The 22998-nt window shown below is 46.3% G+C and overlaps 4 protein-coding genes across 5 annotated transcripts; 2 read left to right on the top strand and 2 right to left on the bottom strand.

The window, feature by feature from the left end:
• Positions 1 to 1408: 1408 nt before the first annotated feature.
• Positions 1409 to 10844, top strand: LOC117897459 (short-chain dehydrogenase/reductase family 16C member 6). 2 transcript variants are annotated; one of them, XM_034806307.1, is made up of 8 exons: positions 1409 to 2042; positions 3917 to 4072; positions 4128 to 4304; positions 4364 to 4436; positions 4496 to 4673; positions 4732 to 4857; positions 4928 to 5021; positions 10834 to 10844. In XM_034806307.1, exons 1-7 carry the CDS (start codon positions 1755 to 1757, stop codon positions 5013 to 5015), a joined length of 1086 nt encoding a protein of 361 aa, XP_034662198.1. In that variant the 5' UTR covers positions 1409 to 1754; the 3' UTR covers positions 5016 to 5021; positions 10834 to 10844. The 2 variants fall into 2 exon arrangements, with proteins under 2 accessions (XP_034662198.1, XP_034662196.1); XM_034806305.1 differs by lacking the exon at positions 10834 to 10844 and having other exon boundaries at positions 4928 to 5159.
• LOC117897462 lies at positions 5077 to 5920 on the bottom strand. Its single transcript, XM_034806309.1, has one exon. It carries the CDS (start codon positions 5874 to 5876, stop codon positions 5163 to 5165), a length of 714 nt encoding a protein of 237 aa, XP_034662200.1. The 5' UTR covers positions 5877 to 5920; the 3' UTR covers positions 5077 to 5162.
• LOC117897463 lies at positions 7277 to 18250 on the bottom strand. The gene is made up of 2 exons (XM_034806310.1): positions 18245 to 18250; positions 7277 to 7534 (listed from the first exon to the last, which is right to left on the bottom strand). Exon 2 carries the CDS (start codon positions 7488 to 7490, stop codon positions 7314 to 7316), a length of 177 nt encoding a protein of 58 aa, XP_034662201.1. The 5' UTR covers positions 7491 to 7534; positions 18245 to 18250; the 3' UTR covers positions 7277 to 7313.
• LOC117897461 (estradiol 17-beta-dehydrogenase 11) lies at positions 14381 to 15733 on the top strand. Its single transcript, XM_034806308.1, has 5 exons — positions 14381 to 14601; positions 14665 to 14820; positions 14881 to 15057; positions 15123 to 15195; positions 15255 to 15733. The coding sequence occupies exons 1-5, from the start codon at positions 14437 to 14439 to the stop codon at positions 15644 to 15646; spliced, it is 963 nt and encodes a 320-aa protein (XP_034662199.1). The 5' UTR covers positions 14381 to 14436; the 3' UTR covers positions 15647 to 15733.
• Positions 18251 to 22998: the final 4748 nt, after the last annotated feature.

Below are 22998 nucleotides of genomic sequence, written 5' to 3'. Positions count from 1 at the left end.
GACGCTCTAGGCAAGCGTGTGGTACATCAATATTGAGATCGTACTGTACATCACCAGACATCATCATCATCGCGCATGCTATGGCTCTGTGACATGTGTGGCTTGTGTGTGCGGTCATTGCTCTGCTCAGACCAGGCCTCAGCTAGGCTGCAAATCGTTCTGCTGCACATTTTATTTATACGCATGCTCGTATCTGTGCATCTTTGGGTTTAGTTCTATGCTTATTAAAAAAGAGCCACGTTAAATAGCGCATGCGTTGCATGTTGCCCACGCCAAAGTTGCACATGTGCGTGAGGCTGCAAAAAGATGCAGAAAAAAAACAACAGATGTTGACACTATGCCGCAGCTGCAGGCGACTTTAGCTTTTGCCACATGCGGCAACTGAATGTTTACGCCACAGACAGCCCACCAAATGTTGCTGCTGATGTTGCTGTTGCTGTTGCTGTTCATTGACCTAGGGCAGGGCACATGATACTATGTGCAAATGGTAACGGGCTGCTTTTGCCGTTGCCTCCTTAGCCATGACCATAAGGCGGGCATAGCGGATGTATGGGCTTCCATTTGGGTGCCTTTCCTTTTTCACTTACAATAACCTCGGCGGACACCTTACCAGTTTGGTTCCATCAAAATGGGTCGAATCGAAGCAAGCGCCTAAAGTCTCAAAGAGGAGAGAGCGAACGAGAGAGCGAGAGTCTCGTGTTTGGCGATGCACTCACCTCAGTTAACCAATTAAATATTTGAGTTTTGTTTCGATTGGCTGCTGGCAAAATGTTGACAGTTGGAAAGTTTCGATACAGTGGGTGGCAATAGCTGATTTGAAGACAATTTTCAAAGCCTTCTTGGGATGTTTACACTATTGCCTGAGGGAAAAGACTGCAGGAAATAGAATCTGTACATGAATTTATAGTTATGTTTTTAACTGCTACCAAAATAAACTAAAGATTAAGTAAATATAATTAAGATTTATATGGAATTTTGGTGATTCAGTGGATGATTTAGCAGACATTTAATTCGGATATTTATAATTATAAGTTGTCTTATCATAATTATGCTGCAACTTCCTGGTAGCAAAGCTATAAAGTTGAGAGATAGGAGGCACTTGCTCAACTTCTTGCTCAAGTTTACGATGAAAACCCAGATAAAGGGCCAGCAATAAGCCTACACCCATCTTTTATCTGCCTTACCCACAGTGTGTAAGACGCGAAAAACAAAACAGAAAGTCAGGTGAAACCAACAAGATTGCAGCAGCAAACTCCACTCCAAGCGATTTCCACTCAAAGCCACAAACAAAACTCTCGGCGGCCCACACTGTCCACTCGAATGTGCAGTTCGTAGTAGATCCAAAAACCAGATATCAAGCAAACGGTGCTGCTCTCAACTCGAGCCAAAAGCGATCTTCACTCGTGGGAGAAAGAGTCGAAAGCTTGACAACGGGCCAGCCAGCCAGCCCAGCCAGCCAGCGTCAGCGTCGAGGCGGCGCACTTTGGCGTTCGCATTCGGTTGTTGGCTTTGGCGTTGGCGTTGTCGTTGTCGTGTTGCTGCTGCTCAGTGTATTGTCCGATCTTCTCTCCGCTGGCACGTCGCTTGGGAGCAGAGAAACAAAAATTACAACCAAGCAAAATACGGATCCCCCCACAAGCTGTGCCATATTTGTTTTTGACCGCGAAAAATATCCGTGTGTGGGCTCCAGCCGTTTTCTTGGCTGTAAAAAGTGTAATTGAATAACTTTGTCAAGTGCAACTGAGTGTTTAAAAATGGTAGAAACGGCTACCACGACGACTGTGACGCGTACAACCATCGCCGTACCGCCTGGACCCGCCACAGTGCCCTCATCCTCGGCCACGCCCACGGCCACGGCTACCCAGGCAGCCTCGCAGGCGCGCCGCAACGATGAGACGACCCGAGCCATCTTTAACCTAAAAATCATCGTGTTCCTGCTGCTGCTGCCGCTGATCCTACTCGCCGTGGGCCTGAAGCATTTGCTGGACTATCTGTTTGCTCTGGGCCTCAAGGAGAAGGATGTCAGCGGCAAGGTGGCGCTGGTAAGATGCAGCTTCAGATATCAATAGTCGCATGTTGGATGCATAGATATGAGTATAAACCCCAGCCAGCCAGCCATAGATGAAACGTCACGCACTTTCCTTTTCCAGTGGCTGCTTCCACCCACCTTTCCACCACACTTTGGATGTCTCCAAGTTATCTGATATGGGTGCGGCACGATCGGTTGGCTGGCTCTTGGCTGGCCTGGCTCTTGGCTCCATGTTATTTGAGTCAATGTTTACGCGTCTGGTGCCAGCCCTGTTGCTTGGCCAACTGTTTATGTTTGTGGATTGTTTTTGTTGTTCTTCTTATAAAAGGTTCTCTATGGTCAACGGCTCTGACATCATATTCCATGTAAACCAAAGCGCATTGTGTTTTCCATACATCTAAGAATATCTCTAATTGAATTTCGAAACACTTTGTGGCATCGTATCGCGGTCTATTAATCACATATTACACATGGGCTGGCAGCTGGCTCCAGACGGCAGACGGCATTACTTTGGTCTCGATCGAATCGTTATGAAAAGTCAATTGGGGGGTCGCCCTCGCCCTCGCCCTCGCCCTAGCCCTCGTGCAAGGTCAAGTGTGCGGGTAACTGGAGAAGCTCGCCATAAATGTGATCTAGAACCTGATCGAGTTTTTAAGTAAATAAAGATGCCATTAGCATTCCATTCTTGTCTGCCAGCTTGTGTGTGGCGTGTGTGGGCGTGTGCTGGCCATAAACAAAATCGAAGCCCAACGTAGAGTATTTATGAGTCATTGCAGCTTGGTTTTTGCTCTCAGATTGTTCGATCGTTCTCTGAGATACAGATGCACAGGGGCGGGCGGCAGTTACACGCTTTCTTAACTGTGAGAAACAACCCAATTAGAAGATAAACATTCAAAGATAACTTTTGTTGAACTTCATTGTTTTTTTGAGAGTGTTATTTGGAGAGCTGTGCAATCCCCCCTTGGGTACGCCACTGTCTAGCCGCAAAACTGGTTTTGGTCGCGCTATTTATACCAAGACGAAAAATGCAAACCTCAGGAACTTCACTTTTATTTTCAATTCAAAACCCAATCGATGACGTTTGCAGCGAACTCGCATGTAAACAACAACCCGCGAGAGCTGCTCGTTCCGGCGTATCTCTCAGATGCGTGCTACTCAGATACAGATACTGATAGAGGGTCTACGTCTATTGTTGCTGCTGTTAATTTGCATATGATATTGAAATTCTTTGGGCATAGTATAACCAACCAAAACACAACACAATTGCGCATCGGAGCTGCGTTGCCAGGTGCTGTTTGTTTTTTGTTTTTCAATCATTTTATTAGAGGGTAAGGCATGGAGGTTATGTCTGTAACTAAAGGTATAGAAATTCTAGCTACATTCTGGCATCATCTATCATATTTCAGTGTGAGTTTACACCTTAGCAGCTCTGCCATAAATTTTACTAAACATTGTTATACGATCCGGGGTATCTTTTAGTCTGGTTTCTCTCTTTTATTTTTCCCCCTAAATATGTTCACGAACGTGCCAAAACCTACGAGCTGTGAGCCATTGCATTGCGCCGCTTGTGTTGTGTTGTGTGTCGCACCCCCAACGTTTAGCTGAGGTCACAGTTCGCTTTAATTACGGTCAAAAGTCACTCAATTGTTTGCCCGTCGAGAGGCACATGCATAGTGCTCGCATGAGTAATACTCTCAAGTCACTCTGTGCTGTATTTGTCGTTCACATAATTGACATTAAATGGAGATTGTTTTGGTGGGGGGCAGGGCATGTGCTTTTTGTTCGATGCGAAGCCGCATTAGCCCGAGTTGATTGTTTGCAAATTAAGCTAATTAATCTGTACGGTACGAGTATAATTAGAGTTAAATGCGTTTAAATCCGCCACAGGTGACTGGTGGGGGCAGCGGCCTGGGACGCGAGATCTGCCTGGAGCTGGCCCGCCGCGGCTGCAAGGTGGCCGTCGTCGATGTCAACTCGAAGGGCTGCTACGAGACAGTGGAGCTGCTCAGCAAAATACCCAGATGTGTGGCCAAGGCCTACAAGGTGGGTTTATCAATTGAAACCCTGCACAACTGATTGCCTGACTTTGCCGTTGCAGAACGATGTCTCGTCGCCGCGTGAGCTGCAGCTGATGGCCGCCAAGGTGGAGAAGGAACTCGGCCCAGTCGATATTCTGGTGAACAATGCCTCCCTGATGCCCATGACCTCAACCCCATCGCTGAAGAGCGACGAAATCGATACGATTCTGCAGCTGAATTTGGGCTCCTACATTATGGTGGGTGTGTGCTAGCCCTTGTCTATCCGTGGTGTCTAATGTCTAATGTTTGCTTGCAGACCACAAAGGAGTTTCTGCCCAAGATGATAACACGCAAGTCTGGCCATCTGGTGGCAGTGAATGCCCTGGCTGGTGAGTACTCCTGCTGTCTGTGTTCCCTCCTCTCTGTTAACCTTTGTTGGCTTTTGCAGGTCTGGTTCCCCTGCCCGGCGCTGGCATTTATACGGCCACCAAATACGGCATTGAGGGCTTCATGGAGGCCCTGCGCGCCGAGCTGCGTCTCTCCGACTGCGACTATGTCCGCACCACAGTGGCGAATGCCTATCTGATGCGCACCAGCGGTGACCTGCCGCTGCTCAGCGATGCCGGGTAAGTGCCAGTCCCTCCACAGCAAACAACCAACTCAAGCTTGGCTCTTCCCCTCTAGCATTGCGACCAGTTATCCTGGCCTGCCCACACCCTACGTGGCGGAGAAGATTGTGAAGGGCGTGCTGCTGAATGAGCGCATGGTCTATGTGCCAAAAATCTTTGCACTCAGTGTGTGGCTGCTCAGGTGATACTCGAATTAATTGCGCATCCCCTTGCTCAATGATTGCATGTTCGTTCTCCCTTTCTTTTGGCAGACTTTTGCCCACCAAGTGGCAGGATTACATGCTGCTGCGCTTCTACCACTTCGATGTGCGCAGCTCCCATCTGTTCTACTGGAAGTGAGTGAGGGTAGAGCTGGGGCGGGGACAAGCATTTACATGGACAAACTGTCAGTGTGGCCCCATTGTGCAGCTCTTTAATTTTAGCGTTTAGCTATTTATACTAACTTTAAACTGTAAACTTAAATTAAATCTACTTTCAAATCTATTTTCATTCCGGCTTGATCTGCTTCCGCAGTCTAAGTGCCTGGCTGTAGCACTTCTGCTGTGATCTCTGCACACAGGAGCGCTGCTCGTAGTTCCAGGTGTAGTTCAGTGGACAGCGATGGATGACCTTGTAGCCGTTGGAGCAGTAGTAGAAGTAAGCGCAGTTGCGTGGATGCGGCATGAAGCCGTAGACGCCAGTGAGGCAGCTGCTTATGGTACGGGCCGGCTGTCGCTGAGCGCAGGACACCAGCTGAGCGGGCGTACAGGTCTTGGTCAGGCCAGCACCCTCGTAGCACACCATGTACGGATAGCAGGGCCCAGCATTGTGCAGCAGTCGCAGAGTTATGGCCAGGGGCAGCTGCTCCAGTGCGGAAATCGTTGCATTGACTGCCAAATCCGTAACATTTTCGCGATTCCCTGGCGTCTCGGTTGTGTTGGCTTGCAAATCCAATGCCTTGGCCTGACATCTCTTCACCAGAGCACGATCCACGCAGCGTTCGAGGACATCGTCGTAGTAGTGCTCACCCAGGCACTCGGCCTCGAAGGAGCCCGCTCCGGCGCAGTAAATGTACTTGGAGCAATTGCTGGAGCTGGCCACATAGACGCCCAGCTGTGGCGCACTCTCACACTCCTCATAGACCAGCGCCAAAGTGCGATAACCCAAGAAGGTCAGCAGTGCCGCAATGTGAAGGCAGAAGATGCCGCTTTTTGTTGCCATTTTGTGCGACCGATGTGATTGAATGTTTTCCTAAGACTGTCTGCTTGAAGATAGTGCGGGGCATGTATCGAAATATTTTTGCATGTGACCAACTGATAAGAAAGTAAGCGGCGGAATGAACTTGTAGCCTCGAATATTACGTGATAATTGGCCAAGATAATGAGTTGATGAGTTTCGGGCGTTACAGAGGAGCTGCCTGATACGTTCGACATGTGCTCAATGGCAGTTCTGCCTCGTCAGACTCGTTTCCATAGCATACTTTCCTGCAGAGCCACACACACCCACACAGAGAGAGAGAGAGATTTTAATGAGCAAACCGCAATACTTCATAGTGCGACAGGCCGTGGCACACGGCCCAATAAAATTGAAAACGCACTCAATACACAATTAAGTGTCGCCACTTCCGCCCAGGGCCAAACAGTCAGCCACACAGACCATCATCATCATCGTTATTATCGTCCATTTCCCCAATCATCATCATCATCCATCCATCCATCCATATATACGCGTGGTACATGCCTGCTGGTAGTTAAGCGTTTTAATATTCGATGAGATATTCATAACTTGCAATTAGGTTTGGTGTCGCTCGATTTTACCCGGACTTTCCCTCGCTCTGCTTTTTCCGCGAAATGATTGCTGCTGATTAATGAAGAATTACCAGGGCAAATGGCTGGGATCTGTGGGCATTATCCAATTCCCATCTACCCGACTGTCATTAACATAATATTCGCTGCTGTCAACGGCCAACGGCAGCGCCAATCGTGCGCAAATTAAAATATTATTAATTGTTAATTAAACGCAGTCGAGTGTCGGGACGCCACAGCCATGTTGTGGCATATTTTTCGCTTCATCTTTAGTCAGATGCGCGATGCCAGATAGGAGATGTAATCCCAGTGAGCCCAGAACAGAGGCAAACGGCAAAGGACCCCCCTCAGCATGGTGCAGCAACGGCATCTCAAGTGATTAAGTGCACGTTGAAATTTTCAAATATTCAAAGGCAACATGTGCGCCAAGAACAACAAATACTCGTACAGACGGGGAGACTCGCACTGAATCTTTTATGAGGCAATGCTTCAGAAAGTAAATTCTAATTACAATTATGGCAGAAGACCCCCAGCACCTGCAGCATCCATGCGCATGCGCAGCAGCGGAGACATCAGCGTCAGCGTCAGCGTCTTCCACTCTAACCCGATCCGATCCGTTGCGATGCGATCCATAAAAATAGCTCACTAATTATTTGTATGCTAGGGTTACAATCCACATAAAAAACAAACAAACTGTCGAGCATTTTTATGGATCTTCTGCTGTGTCGGCTCCCCCCGCTTGTCTCCTTCACTCTTTGCTGTGTCTTTGTGCCCCCGCAAAGATTTCATTCGTTTTGTTCTTCAATTTTTATTTTCAATAACAGTTCAATTTGCAGTCGAGCTGGTAGGCTGCCTAAATTGCGGCATCTGGATCGCCGTAGCCGCCATGCCAGCGTGCCGCATTCGACTCATCCAGATCCTCAATGGACTGCATGAACTGCCGCAGCTGGGCAAGAACGCGATCTGTGCGCTCCTCCAGACGGTCCAGCGCTCTGTTCAGCGCATCCAGATTCAGTATGACACTGTCCATGATGAGCTCCGTGTTCCGTCTGAGGTGCACCAAGGTGTCCACGCCTGCTCTTATTTCCCGGCTTCTGCTCCGCCGTGACTCTTCCAACTGCTGGTTCTCCTCCATGCCGTCCATTAGGGCTCTCGAATGTGCAAATTTAAACTGTTATTGCTTTAATAAACAATTGTTGCTATTTTTACAGGAGCTGAACTGAAGTGTAAAGCAAATTCAAAAATATTCCAAAATATTTGGAGCTGCCTTTGCTGCATTTTGCTATGTAAATTTAAACAAAAATAAATGCAGACATTCATCTGCTCCACTGATGTGCTCTGTAGTTGATGGGTATGCAGACTCTGACATTAGTTACTTGTAGGATTTGAATGGGATGCAAATCACTCTCTGTCACATGGCTTAGCTGCTCTCTAATCGGTATAAAATTATCCTACTAACTGCCTGATATGGCTGCACCTTTATCCACTCATTTAAAGCAACGCCATAATTTGCCATTTGGATCAAACAAAAAAGAACTCTGCTCAGAGGGTATCTGCTTGTTGTCTGTACATAATTATCGTATTATATTTTGTTTGAAATGAGAGCAAATGAGCAACCATTACGAAAACGCTTAAATCGTTGATTTCATTAAATTCATTTACAAAATGGCAGTGGCCATTATTTAAGCACAACAATTATAAATCGTGCGCTGTGCCTGCAATATTCATATTCACTTGTCAAAATGTCAACTCAAAATAGAATATTTATGCATTTTTATGTACTGTACGCCACATAGAAATGAAGCATCCATCGTGCATTGTGGATGGGGTGAAAATGACAATCCAAAACTATAAATAAATGCACGGCGTGCAACCGAAGTGAAAAATCAATTCTTTTTTGGCCCCATACAGCGGCAGGGAGCGGCCTGAGAGTTGGAGTTCCAATATGAACGGATGATTGGAAGCCCTTTGCTTGCCGCAAAACTACGAGTAGATGCCGCAATTAACTTTGAATTAAGAGCAAAATGGCTTTTTGCTTGTGGTTTGCCCTATGACTCGGTTTCTGTCTGTCATTAACAGGATCAGGTTCCTCTGGGCCCGCTCTTGGTGCTCCGGCAGACCAACTTTTGACTGCCTGTTGTTGGCTGACTACGTTGTGTTCAACTGTTCAACTTAATTAATTTTCATTGAAGGAGACTGCAACAAGAATGTCCACTCCAAAAGGCTTGAAAATGTCTCATGTGCACACTTCCTGCCACACACACACACAGAGAAGCCATTAACCGACCTGTTTCCTGTACATTCCCGACTCCTGACGTTTTCTTTTGTGGTTTACTAAAATCTGTTATTATTGTCATTAAGGAGGCTTTTGTTGTGTGACGTTTGTCTCTTGCACGACATGCATTTGCCTCTCCGCACTCTTGTTCTCGGGGATTGTGTGACATTTGCCTGGGCCTGTTCTTGAGATTGTCATCGAGGTCGTTATTGAATTTTCCGCACAATTTAGGGCAAAAATGCTCGTACCTTGGGCCTGCCTGCCCACACTTGTTGCTGCTACTTCTGTCTACTGTCTGTCTGTCTCTCTGTCTGTTTGTCTGTCTGTCTGCCTTGCTGTTGCAAGCAAGATTGTGAATTCATTTTAAGGGCTGCCACGTCATTAGTTGAAAGCGCTTCGTTTGCATCGTTCGTTTGTTTGCTTGAGAGTTTGCAATTGTTGGCAATTTTAAAACCTTTCTACATGGAAATTGAAAAGATGTTTGCCACACGGAAAAAAACAAGCTTTTCCTGTGTTCATCTCTGTACCTTCCGCCTGCGATATTCCAACAGATTTGTGCAAGAGTAGCTCGGAGTTATCCATTCATTCTCCTCCTTCACTGGCTGTTTTCGTCATCAGCGTGATGTTGCTGCTGTTGCATTTGGTTCTTACATTGTTTCGGCCCAATGAAGGCATATCATTTGTGGCGTCCAAGCACCACGTACCACACGGAGTCCTTGCTCATCTTGGCCATTGTGTGGACTTCATGGCAGGCAACGGAGTGGAGAGAGCCGCTCGGTCTGGCATTGCTGTTCTACATACTCTTAAATAAAGTTCATAAACTTTGTCACGGCTTCGAGATCGTCCCGCCCCCCCTTGGGCCTGGCTCTCTGTGTGTCTGTGTGTGTCCTGCCGGGACACGACTCCTGTGCATCGTTGCCTGTTATTGTTTTCCAACTTTTCACTTTGGTTATGAAATGTCCAAAAGGGATTGCAAAACGGGCCAGTAGTCAGTTGCACGTTTGCGTGCCACTCCCACTCCCCCATCCTCCCCCATCATCATCTTTATTCTGTGCAACACAGAGGGACGGCATCTCGTCCAGCGCTGACCCGTGACCCGACTTGTGTCCGGGCCGTGGACAATGTGAGTATTTTGGCCAGGCTTTTCATTTTGTGAGTGTGAGTGACCACTCCACCCTTGTGTCAGTGTGTGTGTGTGTGTGTGCTGTTATGCTTATATCCTGCGGCTTAAGTATTTGTTGTTTTACAACGGTTCAGTCTGTTTGCCAAGTAAATAAAAGCTGTTAACTAGTTTTCACACACCAAGACACAAAAGAAGAGACGACAGACAACGGGATAAAGAGAGAGAGACAGACAGTAGAGGAATGGATAGAGCAAGAGGCACGTGCTCGACAATTTTTTGCCTCAGTTGTTCCTGCTCTGGTGTCTCTGCTCTAAACTGCTTTTGTGCGTAGCACTCCTCTCGTGTATGAGCACTTATTTAATGCCATCCTTCTGTCTGTCCGTTCGTCTGCCTTCGTCCACTTGTCCGTCCGTCCGTCCGTCCTGTTTCTCTTGTTAACGTTGTCTTTGGGGCTGGGCCTGTGCCTGGGATCGCCTTTGTCTTTGCCATCCAGGCAGGCGTCATCTCCTCAGCCCCTTTTGTGTCGCTCATTTATTTGTGTTTATCCTTTCGCTTTTAATTGTGACTCTGTCCTGCGCTCCCTGTCGCACACCGGCGTACAATTACAAGTGTTTGTTGGGTAAATAAAAGCGTTACCTCTCCGGGTCTTGAGCCCCATCGTTGACGCATCGTTTGCATGCTCACTTAATGCCCTGCACCATCCGCCCCCTGCCACTGTCTGTCTGGCAGGTACAATTAATTACAGGAATTAAGCTGCAACTAAGGACTGATAGCCGCCACAGGTGTTGGCAGCCCCCCCAACAACAAATGTAACGTATTTTCCTTAGATAATTCCCATACTAAATTGGGTATCCATCCAACAACCACATGCTGCACCTACGATATTGTCTGAGACAGAGGCGTGTTCATCAATTCATTCACCTAGGGCACAGAGACACATGTGTTGCCCATTAGGACGCGGCCACGCCCACGCAGCCAAGGCAGGGCCACGGCCAACGAACCATGCGACGCCAAAAATTTCCATTTGGTTGCTTGAACCGTGCATAAATATGTCAATAAGGATTTTCCCTTAACCCCAGAGCGCAATGAAATCTCAAGGAACATAAGAAAATGAGAGGGAAAACTGGAAGAGAGCGGGGCAAAGCCACAGCTAAAGTAAACAAGGGAGCAGGACTGGGAGCAGGATCGGGAGCTGCAATTTGATTATCCTGGCAACCTGCCACGCATTTCCAACTGTTAAATTATGACATGCAACTGTCAGAGTGGGTTCAAGTGGTTGCTCCTGCGGCTGCTCCTGCTGCTGGTAGTGCAACTGGCAGGCGTGAGAAACTATTATCCTTGCACCTAAACAAACACATTCGAAATGGAGCTGCAGTAGCCGTGCAGCAGATCCTTCAGACAGCTACTACAACTCGTCCTCTCCTAGCTGCCGGTGTCGAATGGCAAAATGTTGTCGATCCTTGAGCATTCTTGTGCATTACACGACCAGCTAATTTATTTACTTTATTTTACTACACTGTTTTCCTCTTTTTGTCTCTATTTGAACACATGTTCCAGGACAATAATCAAATTGGGATGCTGCCGCATACCGGTGGCAGGCTCATTAGGTCCTGTTGCGGCAGTAGCACTTGAAATTGGTGTTGACAGTTGCCTTGAGAAATTGCCTCGCCTCGCCTCGACTTTGCGCTCTCATCTATGAATTTTTTTCCCCTTCGCTGCATGCTAATGTGAAATATTACAGAAATAATGGAAAAAATGGAGAAGCCATCAAGATTAACGTGTTTGAGCACTCCAACTTCGCTCAACACTTTTCACTTTCTGTCAGTCCTGGCTCCTGCACTGCCCTGCCCCAGATCCCTCCTTTGCCGTGGGAAAGTTTGGTGTTCAGGTTTAACCAGCACTAATCCTTTACCTTAAGTACTTTGCTGCATTTTTTTCCTACCAGAGAACTCTCCACTCCACTCCACGCCGCACCGCCAGTGTTCTTCTAGGGCCCTTTGAGGCTGAAGTGCTGTTGTCGAGCAATTGCCCCTACCCCGAACCAGCACCAGCAACGGCAACGCCAGTGAGTGGCACACAGAGTTTTGACAATTAAGGGGGTCACGCAGTGAAGTGGAGCTGCCGGCACGGGATGTATCTTTATAGCTTTCGACTCCCGATAAGGGGGGGATGAGCCAGTGCCCCAGCCATGTGCCATGTGCTCCTCCATTTGCATACGCAGACGTTGCGCACATAAATCATCAAAATCGAATCGCCACGGGCAGAGCAAAAAAGCGCCTGCCAAGCGGCAGTGCACCACGTGCACAAAGTGTGACCCGATTTTGGCCACATTCAAAAAAACTGACGGAGCATTCGCTAAAATAAATATAAAATTGCATCACGTGCAGCGGCAATCGAAAATGCCAAAAACAACAAAAAGAAATGCGGAAAATTCTTCACGGGAGCACAGACAGACACAGCAGCGCTCTGCCTAAGGAACAAATTGTCAGTCAGATTCGTAATTGCGCCAAAATGTACATATAAAGAAATGATAAAAGAAAACAAAATGCCAATCTCCATGTGGATGTGGAGTGTGAGTTGGAGTTGGCGTAATTATACCCTTGCCGAGGGTACCAAGCTTTTTGCCACTCATTGAAGTTGTCCAAAATAAGGCTTCATAATTCATTTCAGTTACTGCACCTAAATTATTGATAAATCGCTGTCCAATGAGAGTGTTTTTTTGTTGCTTAATAAATTCTCAATTACCCACCCGTTTATGTATAAGTTTACATAATAAATACATAAATACAAGAGTATCCAAAGCATCGACCTTCACAACTCTCTATCTGCGCTGCATTTAATTTGCAGTAAGCTGAGGCAAAAAGACGCAACGCCTTGTAGTCAGGCTGCGATCGACACATGCCCTCGAGTGCGTCAAGTGCAATAAATTGATACAAAAAGTGTTCCGAGGGGAAATGTGGTTGGTGAGGGGGAGGGGGAGAATCGCGCACCACCTTTGTGGAGCTAAAACAATATTAAATTGCTATTTCACTGAAGCAGGAAAGAGTGAGTGAGAGAAATTGAAAAAACGTTTTCCAGCATCGACTGCTGAATGCCCTCTATGTTCGCTCTATGTGCCACTGCCAGACAAAGTGTATCCCCGAATCATGCTACCTTTATTGTGTTGCGGGTAAAAACTTGGACAAAAACTGAATATGAAATATACATATTTCACGTTGTACGTTTTTGTCGTTCGCTTTGCTATTTTTAACTAAAAACCACAGCCGGCAACTGCTGCACTCCGCTGTGCTACACTCCGCGGTGCTGTGCCGTGTGCTCCGTTCTCTGCACTTGCCATCATACTCCGTTCCGACGCGCACTCTTTCCGTGGCACTACTTTATACCGGCACTTGCCATCTCTTTTCTACTCAATATCAAATTATCCTTTGGCTCTCTCTCTCTCTCTCTCTGTGTCTCTATGCTCCCTTTTGGTGTGGGTTGTTCTCTATTTTATATTTCTTTTTCTCCTTTTTATGGATGCACCATCCATACCACTTTATTGTCAGAAAATCTGGAATTTGTTTTGTTCGTTTTTCGTTTTCATTGCTGCATGTTTTTGTTGTACATCTCTGTGTTTATTGAGCTCTAGCTATACCAGAAAAATCTACATACATACATATGTATGTACATACATATGTACATATGTGCTGGTTTTAGTCTTTTCGTTGGATTTTTATTTATTACTAATGGGCCTGGGTTTGGTTATGTTGTTGTTGGTATTGCTGCTGTTGCTGTTGTTAATGTTGTTGCTATACCCGGTACTTGTAGCGTACCCCACTTGGGGCATATTTTATTTACTTATGTACATATGTATATGTATCTTCTGCAACACAAAAAGGGAAAGCCAATAACCGATCAAGCCATCTGATGGCCAAAAAACCTGTATTTCGAAGACATTTCTCTCAACTCTTTTCTGCAATTATAATTTATCTTCATTTTGCGAGTTTTGCCAACATTTTTGGGAGGGTTGTTTGTATAGTTTATGAATGTGGGTATATCTAATGGGTATCTTTCAGTCGACTCTAGCGGCGTCTAGTTGCTGCTGTTGCTGTGCATATTGAACATTACTTACCGCGGCTGCGGCTGATGCCGTCTCATCTGTGCAGGAGGTGAATTTTCTATTTATTTGCTGACAATGTGAGGTTTGTTTTTAGTGTGTGTGTTTTTTAAAGGGGTTGCCTGACATTCTAAATGGCTTGTCATTTGAGAGTTTGACGCACTTTTGTCGCTGGGGCCATGCAAGTTCACATTTGCGTAGTAATGGGAGCCACTTTGTTTCAGTTCAGCTAATTGCCAAAAACTTTTTTAACTCGACTAGCTAACCGGGTCACTGCGGAATGGAATGAAATGGAATGGAATGGAATGGCATAGCTCGAATGCAGTCGATTGAATGGCTCGCTGAACAAGTTTCACAGCCGCTGCTGAGAGCTTCGTCGTCGTCGTTTGCCGTTTCTTGACTGTTACTCGCGCGGCCGAGCGATCAAATTGTTTTCGCAACTCTCCCGGCCCGGTCGTCGCTCTCCAGCTCAGCTAAGGAAAATGTCTATGGCAAAGACTCTGGTGAAGCTGCAAGCGCTTGCCGGTGTGGCAATCCTGGCCGCATTCTCCCCGCTCCTGGTGGCAGCGGCGCTGCTTTGGAAGCTTTTCGGCAAACTGTTCTGCCTCAGCTCCTCTCCCAAGAGCATCGTGGGCGAGGTGGCTGTGGTGAGTTTTTTAGTTCAAGTTTAAAAATGCAAATCAATGAACAATCTTTGCTTCCGGCAATAGGTCACTGGTGCTGGCCATGGCTTGGGACGCGCCATAGCTCTGGAACTGGCGGACAAGGGCTGCCATGTGGCCGTTGTGGACATCAACATGACAGGAGCCGAGAGCACTGTAAAGCAGATCCAGGAAAAGGCAAAGGTTCGCGCCAAGGCCTACAAGGTAATGAGCGAACGGGTTTGGTAGCTAATTGCCCTATTTGTGATATTCATTTCTCCCAAGGCCGATGTAAGCAATTACCTGGAACTTGTTCAGCTGAACAGAGATGTTGTTACCGATCTAGGCCCAGTAACGGTGCTTATTAACAATGCAGGAATCCTGCTGCACCGCAACTCTGTGGACCCGGAACCGGCTGAAGTGCAGCAAATGATAAATGTCAACCTAGCGGCGCACTTTTGGGTGGGTACTCGAAGAGAGAGTGAGAGAGAGTTTTCCCTCTATAATTATGTAAATTTATTTCCCAGACCAGAATGGTTTTTCTGCCCACCATGAAAGCGATGCGGAGAGGCTACCTGCTGACCATCAGTTCCCTAGCAGGTGGGCAAATCACTCGATAACGCTTATCTTTCGTTTGTTGCTACTGTCTGCCATTTCAGGACTGTTTCCACTGCCCTACAACACCACCTATACGGCCACCAAGGCCGGCACGACGGCTCACATGCGGGCTCTGCGCATGGAGCTGGCTCTAGAGCAGCTGAAGGACATTCATGTGTGCACGGCAATGCCGACCTTCCTGGAGGCCAACGAGGAGGTGACGCACCTCTCCAACGAGATCAAGATCTCCAATTTGTATCCTCTGATCAGCGCTAAGGAAGCTGCCCACCGTATCGTGGATGGAATGCTCAGAGGGGAGCGGGAGATAATGCTTCCCGGACTGGCCGCTCTCTTGTACCGTCTAATGAGCCTGCTGCCCGTCAGCTGGCAGGATCGAGCGATGGTCCTTGCTTCTGGCAGTAGGTTCAAGCAGTTCTGCGCGCTGCGAAACTGAGGAGAGTTCACGCTCAACTTGGAGCTGTAAATAGGTGTAAAAATGTACAGGTGGCAGTGGATAGATTTTGATTTTAAACCGATTAAAGGCATGTATTCTGCAGGTCCATAGGCGTCTACAGATTGTTGGTTCGTGCTGGCTTTCTTTTTTGTTTTATTTAATTTCAGTCAGCCAGAACTGCTTTAATTTTGCCGCTTCGTTCGGGTCCGGGTCCGGGTCCGTGTCCGCCTGTGTGTCCTGTGTGTCTGGGCAGTGCCTCGATGTCTGCATTTGTCAGTTGGGCGGCAGGGCAGGATTGTGTGGCGACATGCAATCAACTTGTCAGCAGGCGTAGCACTCGTTTTGCTCCTCTCTCTTTTGCTCTGCTTTTCCCTCTCTGTCTGTGACTCTTTTTTTTGCCTGCATTTCACACTCTTTTCTCTCATCTCGGCTGAATCTCATTATGCAACTTTTATGAGGTCATTGAGGCGGCGTGATTTATATATTTTGCAAAATTAAAAAGCTTAACAAAGGTTTTTAAAATTTCATGATCCGAGTCAAGCTGCACCAGCAAAAAAATGTCTGTTGCACGCTCCTCTTTCGCCTCTTTGCCCCCGTTTCTGTGTTGCAGCCTTGCATTTTCATTTCGTTCGCTTTCATTTGAATATTCAGGGTTTTAGGAGCAGAGCATTTCGGATCGCGTTCCAGAAACCTCCAACAATTTTAGTTTGTGTTCTTCCACCACTTACCAGACTCGTATTGTTGTGTAATAGGGTCAAAGGGAGGGGGGTGGTCCCATTAAAAAGAGTGGAATGAAGAAAGAACTACTTGTATTATTTTGGTTAAAGTGATTTTTTGTACCGCTCCTCTCTTCCGCTTTTTTTTGTACTCCTGCCATTGTGCCTGACTGCCTGTCCCCGACTGCCTGTGCCTTTGCCGTTGCCTTTCTTTATCTTTATGTTGGCAGAATTAATGCAACACATTAAGAAAAATATTGCCAGCGTTGCGGAGGAGCAGCAGCGGTGGGAGTGGAAGCTTCATAGTCGGAGCCGGAGCTGGAGCAGACTTTCCCATTTTTCTTATTTTGGGACACACAGACGTTGTTCATATACATATATGTATATATGTATATATATATGTATATATATGTATGTATGTACATATGTATGTACTCCCTGCATTTCTTGCATATTTTTTGCCCCGCTCTTCTCGTGTACGCGACGCGCTTTTCTCATGCTCCTGGGCTGCTCCCCGTTCTCTGCCCAGGACGCTTTTATTTTATTTATGCTATCACTGCAACCTGAAATGCTTTAGCCACACACACATACATGACAGAGAGAGACAGAGAGAGCGAGAGCGAGACATACACACAGATAGAAGAGGACAGGAGTGGAGACGAACTGCTTTTATGCGAAATTTCTTTTCCTGCTGCATCTGCTTTTTCTTTTCAGCTTCAGTCAAGCCAAGGACATCAGGCCAGGACATCAAGGCAGGCCAGGCATATGCATGAAAATTTTAGTAAAATTAAGAATAATATAAAAAGACATTTCAGCAGAGAAAGGAAACGCTTTTTTGCAAATGAAAAAATAATGCTGCGACATGCGAAAAACCAACATCAAGAAATGAGTAAAAGTTTATCCGCCTGCGAAAAGCAAAACATTAAAACTGTGAGACGAAAGTATGTAGATGTGTGAGAATATTTCAGTCTGCAATTCGGATCGATTGTGTGGGAAAGCATTAGCCGGGAACACTTCCTGGCCCTTGCCAACATGTAATTTCCCATTAAAAAGCCGTTAATGATGCGTGCCCCCCCACGCCCAGACCCCCAATGGAATCGATGCTCCCAGACGTGTCGCATTGAACGCCTCAATGGCAGACTGATTGAAACCCCAAATGTGCTGCCCCTAGCTGATGTCAGAGTCAGAGACTCCAGTGTTCTGTTTTGTTGCATGTCTTTGACGCGGCGGCGGCGCTCACTTTTTTTTTGTATTTTAATTTCGATGAGTTGTCTGCGGACAAACGAGGCATTTCCGTGCCTGATTATCGCTTCGGGCACAGCATCCACTGGGAGAAGGGATGCATCCCCGACTACCCGGCTTCCCGACTTAATTATGAGCTGCCAAGTGAAATGCGTGGGAAGGTTGCATCATTGCAGGCACCCCTGAGGGCGCACGGGGGAGCACTTGGATCACCTGTTGTGTATCCACTCGAATTTGCATTAACTCAGAACTGACAGACAGACCTGACTTGGTTAGTCAATCAATCTTGATGGAGCTGCATTGTTCAGGACTTTGGGATCCCAATCAAAAGGGAAATAACCTGACAATCTGACAATCTGCCAAATGAATTTAATGGCGAGTTGTTTCTATGTATCTGTGTATGTGTTTGTGTGTGTTTTGGCAGGATGTTCACAAACTTTTCATTTACATTTTCTATTGCCATGGCGGCGGCTTTCATCTCGCATCTCTCATCTGTCGACTGACTGTTTGCTGGTGAAAGCTAATTAAAAAACATTCCAGGCCATGGTCATGGATAAGGTGCACGTTACCAATTTTGATGGTCCATTGATTTGCTATGCAAAACACACACAAAACACACACACACATTCCCGCGACAGACTGGCATTAAATTTCACGGTCCTGCAATGCGATGCGACCCAGAGCGGAATAGTCACCAGCTCGGTCGCATAAATCACTCTCCTAACTAATTAAAACGTAACACTAAATAACGATTTAGGGGCCCGGTCAACTGGATGATGTTGTCCCGTCTAGTATGTCCATGCGTCGGTTTAATGAGTAGACAAAATGCCACCGTTAAACGCCCTCGGGGCACACAAAATGTGGCCGCTCATACTCGTAAAAATTACTGGCTATGTCCTCCTAACGCCCCCCAATCCTGACTGCAGATGGGATCTCGCCATGAGTCCCCTGGTGCAATAATCATAAAAATTGCATATTAAAATACATTCGGGGGGCGTGAACTGTTTCGGATTCCCTTTATACAACTGCAGTCCGCTCTCAGTTCATCTCTTTTCCCTTAGTTTTTTCGGTTTCTTTTCCTTTTTATTGTGCGACGCCTTTAAAATGTTTATAAATACAGTCAATTTGCTGTCAACTTTTGAACCTGCCACATGTGTTCGGCTTCGGCTTTCGAGTTGTAAAATGTCAAGAGGTCAACGGCAACAGCTCATTATAATGCCACCGCCGCCTAGACCCGAGTGACTGACACTCTCTCGGAGAGCGAAACCAGCCAAACGATATTCGAATTATGCTAAAACATATTTCGCTGCACCAAATCAGAGCTGGAGACGATAGCGGCGGCTCCTCCGACACGCATGTCAACGCAATCATTTGACATTTTGACAGGAAACTGTGGGGAGGAGTACGAGTAGATGGAGGAGAACAGCGGAGAGTGCGGAGGCTAGTTCGAGTTGAATGTCGCGCCTGCGCGTCTCAAATTACAAATTAAACATCGACAATGTCAGTGTTTTTACCCCCACATTTCTCTTGGCTAAACAAAATCAAATTACGCTCTGACAAATTTACTTGTTGAATGAGTTACATCCATGGGGAAGCAGTCAAACAGTCAGGATGGCAGCAGCATCATGAGATGATGCTCGAAAAAACACCTAAACAAATTGACGAGAGATTGCCTGTTGCCCCATTCGGACGGAAAATGCAAAGATATTTTTGAAATTCTGCCAAGTTGGGAGCAGGCGTATTTCTCGCACTGTGGGGGAAAGTGTTTTTGCAGCCTTCTTGTTTGTGTTTCAGGCAATTGGATTTTGGGAAGCCACATGTATTGTACCTCTTGAAAAAATAATACCAATTTCAGCAGGAGGTAAGTGCCTGAGCTTGTAGGAATGGTAGGAAAATAAATGAGATTACACTAGATACAGGGGTTTACACAGGCAACGAGGAGACTTACAGGTGCGTACACACATATTACATATGTACAATGGATATGCTAACGAATTTGGAATCACAGCATCACGAATTTTGATAGGCAACAATCGAGCATCTTTGGGCACGAATCACCCTTCAGTAAGGTAGATTTTTGCTGCCTTCGATTGCAGCCCCTACCCTGCACAATGCTGTGTATGCTGTGCATGGTAATCAAGAGACTTTGTTTATACATCATTCTATTTTGACAAATGAGTTTACGTACTAGTAAAACTCATCTCAACAGAACCGAATTTGTTCCCTATTTATTTATTTAAACACATTTTCCAATCACATGCAAAGCAGCGGCCCCAGATGATGTCTATGATTGGAAATAAACAAAGGCCATAACCATTTCGTTTGCTGCTTTCTTACAATTACCCCAGATCTGACACTAACCCTATCCAGCAACCCCAACTCCAATCCCAATGGCAATACCAAACAAGACCCTGTCAATGGGGAATGTGAAGTAAATAAACGCGCCCATTTCCAGCACTGTCAAGTGGAAAATCATTGACAAATTTATGAACTCAGTCGCATGCACACTCCACATGTAAATATGTACTTTCGTATGCATATGTACATATATTTGTTTGGTGTTCAGCGGAAAACATAATGTTAAAAATTTCATTAACAAATCGACACCGCACACACAGTCTCATTACTTGGCAACAAATAAATTGTATTAAGTACACTTTTTTCCGCTTTTTTTCCCCACAATTTTATTTACGATTTTTCATTAAAGTCATTCGACATGCGGTCCGCTCTCCCTCTCCTCCCCTCCTGTGATGGACTTATGATGTTGACCAAACATTCGCCATTCGAGTATATCCATTAATGCTGTATATTTGTTTCAGTTTGCAGTTCGCAGTCTGCAGTCCGAAAAAATATGAAAATTTCATTGAAAATGCTTGCGTAAAGGCACTCGTGTGGCCAGCCATGGCAAGGGTCATTCACTGAGTCCGTGGAGTTGAAAGCTTATACAGCTAATTAATCTGATGAGTTTTTAAAATAACGTCCATACAAATTCACTCAAACGAAAATGCATTCACCAAAAGAGGAGAGTGCAGTGATTCACTGCCACAATTTAATTGAAATTGAAATTGAAACTTTTCTCGGACATAATCATACTCGTAAATTGGGGAGACGCACGGTCCTGCCCACGCCCAAGACAAATTACCTTAAATCTTGTGAAAATTAATATTCAACAGAGGGTCGGAACAGCACAGCAGCAGCCGCAGCAGCAGCATTTGACAGCGGAAATGGTTGAGTGTTTTCCCAAGAAAAGTCAACGCACGTCATCGGCTTTCACAGAGTACCATAAACATCAAATCGCATTGGCATCGGGCGAGGTATAGAAGTCCAGGAGCGGACCACAGGTCTGGTGCGAGTATGCCAACAAAGTATGGCCAACATCGACTAATTTTAACAATGATGTAAGTTGTCGCAATTGAGCGACCAACAAAGGCACCGGCCACACGGTTTTTTGGCCAGCAGCCCAATTTTTTGCTGCCGCTGCTCTCGTCCGGGACTCACACAAAGTGACAAACGCGCAAGTGGTAAAAATTGTGTGTTAAACGTTTCTGAATTGACTTGACGCGACCGGGCAGAGGCCCAGACCCAGGAACAGACCGAGACCCAGACCCAGACACAGACCAAGACCAAGACCAGGGGCAGCTGCTGCCATACCGAAGAACGTGCGCCAAGTCGTGATGCTTGCCAAAAAACATAAAAAATATGAAGATTACGAGTGTATGGATGATGAGGATGGCATCATTTAATGATGAAGTGCCTGGCCACTGGGGATGACAGCGTTGAATGGTGGGAAAAACTAGAACTTATAGCGGAAAGTGATTCATATTGATGTTGGAACCACTGGAAATTGGAAATTGGAAACTGGAAGTGACTCATGCTCCGGAAATGTCACTATTGCAGAAATGTAAATTACTGGATTGGCAGCTGCACTTGCCGGGGCCTAGGACAACAAGTGCTGCAGGGAGTGGGGCCAGCAAATAGTTTCGCAATTGCATTTCTGTGGCGCAAATTAAAAACATATTGTCAGGCATTAGCGGGCAGGCGGCACTCCACTTACACTCTCAGGATTAAGAGCTAAAAATAGCCAAAAAGCGAGAGAGCGAGCTGCCGCTCCAGAGACCGACCTGCCAGTTAGGGAGTGCTATTTGTCTCTTCTGTAGCTGCCCCTTCTGCTCCTGCTCCTGCCTTAATAAATTTAGCTCATGCTCTCGGCAGCATTTGTACGCTTGTACTTACTGTACTTTCCGCCCGCCTGCCAAGCCAAAGTAAAGGGAGAAACAAAAATGGGAATTATGTGGCAATAAAAAATAGTGCTAAAACATTCGACAGCCTAGCTGCAACAACAATAACAAGTAGCACAAGAGCAGAGCATCATTGCAACGATGACGATGCAGTGGAAAGCAAGAGCAGAGCACACTTGCACACCATGTGGTGCAATGGCAAGATCGGCAGCAGCAGCAGCGGCACACAGCGGCAATTGCCAGCGCTGGAAATGTTCGCGTTCAGGCAGCGATATCAGACAGTGCCACGGTCAAGTGCTCGATGGAAAATGAGCCACATGAAGAGCTAAATAAAATTAAATATGTGTACTTCAATTTGTATACATTTTTAACTAACTACTAGATATTAAATTAAACAATAGATAAAGTAATATTAGTCTTCAGAAGCGTACACAAGTATATAAAATATGAGTGGTTCCTTGTGCTTACATATCTATGACTAAAAGGTGCACTTCAGAACTGAATACATTCTGTAAGAAGATTCTTCTTCAGAACAGCTCGTTAACTGCTTTACCATGAGCAAGCAGTCACAGCTGTAAACAGTGAATTCAAACTGCTTCTGTGGAGTACAGCAGTTAAAGAAGCACTACAAGCAGTGCTTCAAGCAGCTTAAAGTGCAAGCAGTACGAGTCCCCATTCAAATTAAATGCTCTTACATATGCCCTTCTGCGCACAACAGTTTCCCTTTCTGGATTATCGCATTTCCCACCGGGCACTCTCTCTGTGTACGACTCACGCATAATTTTCTATACACAAACATAAGCCTAAAATAACAGTATTAACAAGAGCAACAGCAACAGCACTAAAAACACGACAGGAAAACCATGACATAGACAGCGGGACGCACGGATAGTGAGGGGGAGGGGCAGAGGGTGCTGCAGCAGAATGATCAGAGGAGTGAGGGGAAGCGGGAGCACATGTGCGTGCCAAAGAAGAAAAACCAAAGAAGAGTGCGACACCGATCATGGCAGAGGGCGAGCCGAGCCGCGGCAGAGTGTCGCGCGGCAGCATGAACCGAAGGCAGGATCCAATGTGTGCCCCTTCCCCCATGCTATCCCGCTGCCGTATCCATTCCGCTCCCATTCCCGTTCCGGGCATTTAAAAACCGTGCGGCACC

Source organism: Drosophila subobscura, chromosome O (genome assembly GCF_008121235.1).
Source record: "Drosophila subobscura isolate 14011-0131.10 chromosome O, UCBerk_Dsub_1.0, whole genome shotgun sequence".
Lineage (NCBI taxonomy): Eukaryota > Metazoa > Arthropoda > Insecta > Diptera > Drosophilidae > Drosophila > Drosophila subobscura.
This window is presented reverse-complemented; position numbering and strand designations above follow the sequence as displayed.

Coding starts and splice junctions, on each gene's coding strand:
- LOC117897459 (XM_034806307.1), top strand. CDS start 1,755: ATGGTAGAAACGGCTACCACGACGACTGTGACGCGTACAACCATCGCC. Junction 2,043..3,916: donor TCAGCGGCAAGGTGGCGCTG/GTAAGATGCAGC, acceptor AATCCGCCACAG/GTGACTGGTGGGGGCAGCGG. Junction 4,858..4,927: donor CTCAGTGTGTGGCTGCTCAG/GTGATACTCGAA, acceptor TTCTTTTGGCAG/ACTTTTGCCCACCAAGTGGC.
- LOC117897462 (XM_034806309.1), bottom strand. CDS start 5,876: ATGGCAACAAAAAGCGGCATCTTCTGCCTTCACATTGCGGCACTGCTG.
- LOC117897463 (XM_034806310.1), bottom strand. CDS start 7,490: ATGGACAGTGTCATACTGAATCTGGATGCGCTGAACAGAGCGCTGGAC.
- LOC117897461 (XM_034806308.1), top strand. CDS start 14,437: ATGTCTATGGCAAAGACTCTGGTGAAGCTGCAAGCGCTTGCCGGTGTG. Junction 14,821..14,880: donor TTCGCGCCAAGGCCTACAAG/GTAATGAGCGAA, acceptor ATTTCTCCCAAG/GCCGATGTAAGCAATTACCT. Junction 15,058..15,122: donor ACCTAGCGGCGCACTTTTGG/GTGGGTACTCGA, acceptor TTTATTTCCCAG/ACCAGAATGGTTTTTCTGCC.